At 42.3% G+C, this 6,349-nt stretch overlaps 1 protein-coding gene across 1 annotated transcript; it reads right to left on the bottom strand.

Moving 5' to 3' along the window:
* Positions 1–718: 718 nt before the first annotated feature.
* SYPL1 (synaptophysin like 1) lies at positions 719–5,774 on the bottom strand (the record flags this gene model as incomplete). The annotated part of the gene is made up of 5 exons (XM_079549626.1): positions 719–847; positions 1,692–1,880; positions 2,721–2,925; positions 4,893–5,011; positions 5,706–5,774. 5 exons carry the CDS (start codon positions 5,772–5,774, stop codon positions 719–721), a joined length of 711 nt encoding a protein of 236 aa, XP_079405752.1.
* Positions 5,775–6,349: the final 575 nt, after the last annotated feature.

The raw sequence follows: 6,349 nt of genomic DNA, 5'->3' as shown, positions 1-6,349 counted from the left end.
ATTAGCTTTGGAGTCCACAATACAAGTGAGCAAGTTCTGAGACTAAGTCACCTTCTGCACACACACACCTTTGATAAGTGAACTTACACTGAAATATTGCAGTTCTCATCTGAAGATTATCCTAAGATACTAAACAGTAACCAAATATTAAACAAATTAATGCCCTCCAAAAAAGACCTGTTGACAGAGTTGATGCTGTAATCTGAAGGGAGTACCTGCAAATCTAGGCATGACGTCCACAATCCTGACAGAGCTCCAGGCTTTATGCAGATGGCTTATGCATGGTGTCCATCTTACCAAGAAGATCAACTACATTTTTTATTGGGATTTCACATGTCCTGGTTGTATTTGCATTTCATTTTTTTTTTTTTTTCCAGTAAAGGCTTGTTAGAACTAGATAGGCTGCAGTTGTAACTCAAACACAGGTGCTCCTTCCCCATCCCTCCTATGAGGTTAAAGAACCCCCCCAAGGTGCCAGCATTTAGGCAACCTCAACATTTTCTCTCAGAAATATTGCACAAGGTTGTACAGCCTTTTGTTAAGGCATAATATATTTCAAGGTAACAATTCAGTTGAAATATTGAAGACTACATCAAGGTAACACTTCATATGAAACAGAAGTCTGTACCATCAGTTATTACTGAAATAAATCCTATTGGCTCCATGTTCTTGGCAGTCTGATGCGAAAGTAGCAGCACTTCAAAGTATAATCTTGTTCTTATATTCTTTGAGCTGAATATGTCCCTGGAACTTGAGAACCTCTGATTAATTGGCTGTGCAAGTTGGTGTCCTTGTACACAAACCAGATATTTCCTCCCCACAAAACCATATTAAGTAAACCAAATACCTGTAGGTCAAGAAAAAAAGCGAGGTTAGGTTAAACAAAAAAAACAAAAAAAAAAAAAAAAAAAAAAACAAAAAAACACCACAAAAATAACACCCCAACAATGCAGAATATGACTTCTCAACAAGCCAGAAACAGCTCTCCAAACTAAAGAGATGACAGAAGATACCTGCATATACTCCAGAATATTATGAATATTTTAAACAGACTTCTCTGGAAATCAGATAGTTGATATTCTGTCTTTTGTACAGAAATACAAGTTCCCTCTGCACATACAGAGCACACAACTGATCACTATAGTGGGACAATGAAAAATAACACTGAGTTCTGGAAAGCAAGTTTCATTAGGAAGATCTTACAGTGAGACAGAGCTACCTTGCTGCAAGGAGCACGTGAGCACTCTATGCCAACCATCTTATAAGGAACCTCTGAGGTGTAAAAATTCACACAGCTGATTTTAAAAAGTGAAGTTCAGTACCAGAAGACAGAGCAGGAAGCACAGTTTTTCCTCCTTAAAGCAGTCTGAGCCATTTGGGTGGCTGAGAAACATTTTAAAGGTGCTACAGGCTAGAGACAGAAATAGCAAGGAGGCTTAAATGCGTCTAGGAACTATCATATCTAACAACTCTAAAGATAAATCCTTCAAGTTGTTTCTATTCCTTTATAAGAAGAGAGGAGTTTTTTTGTTTTTTTTTTTTAAAAAAAGGTATAAGCACTGTATCATAGTATAACCAATATCCCCACAAAGCAATTTTAAAATCAACACATGTAATAAGAATATGCTTCTCAGCTACCATCTGCATTCTATAACATTCATTGAGAACTGCATGACATAAGACATACATACCACAGACACATTCAGAGATCTCATGCTGGTCACAGAGCCAAAATGACAAGTTGTTTCTGGAGCTCTGCAAGAGTCAATTAGTGGAATAATGCCAGCCCCTGTTGATATTTTGATATCAGCAAGTGCCTTTGCCCAAGCAGAAGTACTGACCAGCCACAGAAAGGTTGTTACAATAGTTACAGCTAAGTCCTACAAAAGAGAAGTACTTGTTAGAAGATTTAAAAGAAATTAAGTACACACCAGAATAAGGCAGAGACTGTCAACTACTTTAGAATAACCATATCAGTACTAGTGAACACAAGCACAAACATTAACAGCTTCGTAATTACAAGTCAACATGGGTAATAAAGTTGTGTATCAGCCATTAAATCACGTATGCCTTTTGTATCTATCAAGCAATAAGCAATTTTACCCTTGGGAAGAAATTTGTTTCTAAACCAGACAGCTGGCACTTACCAAAATTAAAGTCTCACAAAATTGGGGTAGCAGGGTGATTTCAGTCTGGATTGCTGATATCCCAAAGTTTAGCTGAAAAGATCACTAGGACTGAGATATATTCCAGATCATACCCAAAAACACTGTAAGGATCAGGGCTTTGGTATATAAGGTGATTTCAACCCACAGGGTAACAGTTTCCCTCCATGTATCACATCTGTACAGCAGATGCTCTACAGAGGGGGAGTTTCCAGTGACTAACAGGAAGGACCTCTCCCCATGGAATAACTGTACACTCAAATACATAATAAAGATAAGTTATAGGGAAGATACTGTTCACTTTAGGAGGACTTTCATTCTAGTCTTCACTTCAGTAGATGTATAGGACAAGATGCCATGGATATTAAAGGACTTTGGGTTCCTTCCTCCTTTTGCTTAAGTGCTGTAGCCACACATCCAAGATACATGGTTCACAGTCCATGCAGCTTTTGGAACTACCGAGTATTCATACATTAACTCATATTTGGCTTGCCTTAACAGCATTTTCCATCCTTTTTAGAAGTACAAAAAGACATGGAAATACTTATTACTCACAGTTAGTGGAAACTTGCTGTTGTGCTGATACACGTGTTTATATCCAATATATACTACCAGGGCAGCAGTGCAGTAGAGGAAAGCCAATGCTGCAAGCGTAACAAAGAATTGTGCAGAAGAGGAGAAGTTGCCCACAAGATAGATGTCAGTCCAAGTACCACCACAGCGACTAGAATCTGGTGCACTAAATTGAACAGTATTCAACCTGGAAAAGATAAAATATATTACATAGTAATAGTCTACTATGCAGAGGAAACTTCATACAGTCATGCTTCACAACACCACTGCTTCCTTCAGCATGCTAGTTGTTTAAGACTGTAAGAAAAATTGTTTGAATAACATTATCAGTTATATAATACAAAGGTACACAGATCTCTGAAGATTGTTCCTACATTGAGATATGCAACAGTAGCTTAAAGAGAAGTGTTGACCTTATATTTCAACTAACTGAAGAAAGTAGCTCCAGTTTGGAAGCAGACATAATATATTTTGGAGGCTAGCATTTAAAGGTGGACGGAAGGTGAGGGGCAAGACTTAAAATGAAACAACTGCATATCTACACACAAATGCAAGCACTGGATCTTCAAGCAAAGGAAGCTCAATGAAGTTTGCAACCAGTAGCAACTCAATGACCAGCACAGAAGCATTTCAGATGCCTACCTTCTCCTCCAAGTGCTACTACAACACTGAGGTTTGTGACTAAGCTCTATGCTTCTGGAGAGGTCTTTACATTCTAGCATCTGAATCCATTTCTATCATTACACATATGCTTACTGAACATGAAAGTAACACATACACTTCTTATGATTGTGCCAAAGTTAAAAGAAAGAATAAGCCTTCTTCCTCATGCTCCAAGAAAGCAGCTTGCGTTTACATTACAATTGCAGTAGAGTATTTAGTCACGTACTGAACAACCTCAGAAAGACTAGAGTGGAATAAACTACGAAGTTAATTTTCTCCATTCTGCCTCTGCATGAAGATATCATGACAACAGCACATCAAAAACAATTGTACCTGGGTCCCCAGATCAACTGTGTATAAAGAAAGGGGCTGTTAAGACTGTAGCTAATCTTATAGAATCATTAAGGTTGGAAAAGATTTGGGGAGGAATAATTGCATGCACCAGTACAGGTTGGGGGATGAGCTGCTGGAGAGGAGCTCTGCGGAGAGGGACCTGGGTGTCCTGGTGGACGACAGGTTGGCCATGAGCCAGCAGTGTGCCCTTGTGGCCAAGAGGGCCAATGGCATCCTGGGGTGCATTGCAAAGAGCGTGGCCAGCAGGTCGAGGGAGGTGATCCTCCCCCTCTACTCTGCCCTGGTGAGGCCTCATCTGGAGTACTGCGTCCAGTTCTGGGCTCTCCAGTACAAAAAAGACAGGGATCTCTTGGAAAGAGTCCAGCGGAGGGCCACGAAGATGGTGAAGGGCCTGGAGCATCTCTCCTATGAGGAAAGGCTGAGTGAACTGGGTCTGTTCAGCCTTGAGAAGAGAAGACTGAGAGGGGACCTGATCCCGGTCTATAAATATCTAAGGTGTGGGGAGCAGAATGGTGAGGCCGGACTCTTTTCAGTGGTGAGTGGAGACAGGACAAGGGGAAACGGCCGGAAACTGCAGCATAGGAAGTTCCGCACAAACATGCGCAAGAACTTCTTTACAGTGAGGGTGACGGAGCACTGGAACAGGCTGCCCAGGGAGGTGGTGGAGTCTCCTTCTCTGGAGGTGTTCAAGACCTGCCTGGATGCCTACCTGTGCGACCTGCTGTAGGGAACCTGCTTTGGCAGGGGGGTTGGACTCGATGATCTCTGGAGGTCCCTTCCAACCCCTACAATTCTGTGATTCTGATTCTGTGAAAAGACCCCTGATTACTTGTACTGTTCTGCTGATTAATCACCTTATATAGCTTTCCCACATGGGCAGAACATAGCTTAGGGTAAAGCAAAACAAAATAGTCAGTTGTCACCTTTACTTCCTTGCCTCCACAGCACACCAATGACTACAGTGATTTCAGCCATTATAACTTAATACTCTCTTCTTTCCCTTCAAGTACCATAGATCAAGTCAAGAGGTTCACAATATTAGTTTGTATATGTGAGCTGTTCACAAGGAGAAAGCTAGATAAAGTGAAGAAAAAATAATCAGTGTATATGAGTAACAACTGAACAGATTAATCTCACCTGAATGGATAAGCAAACACAGCTGTAACTGTTTTGTTCACCACACCCCTGCAGGAAACTAGAAGGGTAGTCTCACCATGAAAGCTTCCACATGTTGAAAAAACAAAGATGGAAAAAATCTAGAAATTGAAACAAAGACATCAGCACGCACCACTAGAGCTCAAAGTCTTTTAGCAGAAATTAATTTTTTAAGAAATTAATTTATTAAGAAGCTAATAAAAACCAAGAACTAAGCAAACAAGTTATTAATGAAAAAAAGCATTAAAGCAAAAGCAAGAAGGAATCAATGCATTGTATTTCTATAGAAATAATTGGGAAAAAAAAGCAAACAAGTCAGTTTCAAAGACTCTTGTTTACACTCTACTCAGTTCTACTGAGAAAGTACCATTTTGATTTGAATGCTGTCAGGGAAAGCCAGCACAGCATCTCTTGTAATTAATAAGCACTTCTAGGAGTCTCAGACATCCACAACTGTATGCTGACACAGCGAGAAGCTGTATCTCTAAGTAGCTCCTGCTTGCCCTCTGTTAAGTATGGAAACTCCACAGCTCCTACAAGCAGGATGTAAGATACTACCACCCAGCAGCCCAAGTTGCTGTAACAGCAGCGATGAGTACATCGTGTTATTTATCTGCAGAAGTGCTTTCTTCCCTCCTAGACAGGACCTGAGGAGCACCTCTTTGCAGAGCAGCCAGTCCTAGCTGCACAACACAGACAGGCAGCTGACCAGCACGCTCCTGCTGAGGACTACACAGCCAAGCTCTGAGCAGAAGGACAAACTGCCAACCCCAGGGCCTTCCCTGCCCCACTCACCCACTCGAGGACCTTGATGAAGCCCAGGGGCTCCAGCAACAAGCCACAGTCCACCTGCAAGCCAAACATCCTGGAAGACCACAGAGCAGGCTGCAAGTCCTAGAGAAACCCCTAGTACCCCCAGTCCCCAGGCAGCCCCTTTAGAGACATTGCCAGGCTCCACCCCGCCCACTCGCATCACACCGTAGGCAGCCCCGCCCCCATTACCTCAGACGGGGTGGTCTTGCCCCCAACCACCTCGCGCTGCTGATGGCCCTGCTCACTGTTCTGTCACACTGGGACCCTGTGCAAGGGGAAAGTCCAGCTGTGTAAGATGGGTGCTGCTGCCATGGAGGACGTGAGTTGGGATCTTGCTTGGGGAAGGAGGGCAGTCACGGGTAGGAGCAGCTTTGGCTGTTTTGTGAAATACCCAGAAGTGCAGGACTCAGCACTTGGTCTTTTTGAAGCTCATACAATTGACACTGCAGCAGGGTGTGACATTATCACATAATTTGCTCCTTTGTGCAAGAAGGAGCTTACTGTGCGGAGAGAGAGAGGTGCTGAGATCTGCCAGCTGCTATGGGCTACTGGAGGCAGCCCAATGTAAAGCTGTGAAAAGGATGGTTCATTCTATCCTTTCACTGCTGTGTTATCCATATAGTTGC

This window comes from Tetrao urogallus (assembly GCF_951394365.1).
Source record: "Tetrao urogallus genome assembly, chromosome: 1".
NCBI classification, from domain to species: domain Eukaryota; kingdom Metazoa; phylum Chordata; class Aves; order Galliformes; family Phasianidae; genus Tetrao; species Tetrao urogallus.
Note: the sequence above shows the minus strand (reverse complement) of the source record. Positions and strands in the feature narration are given on the sequence as shown.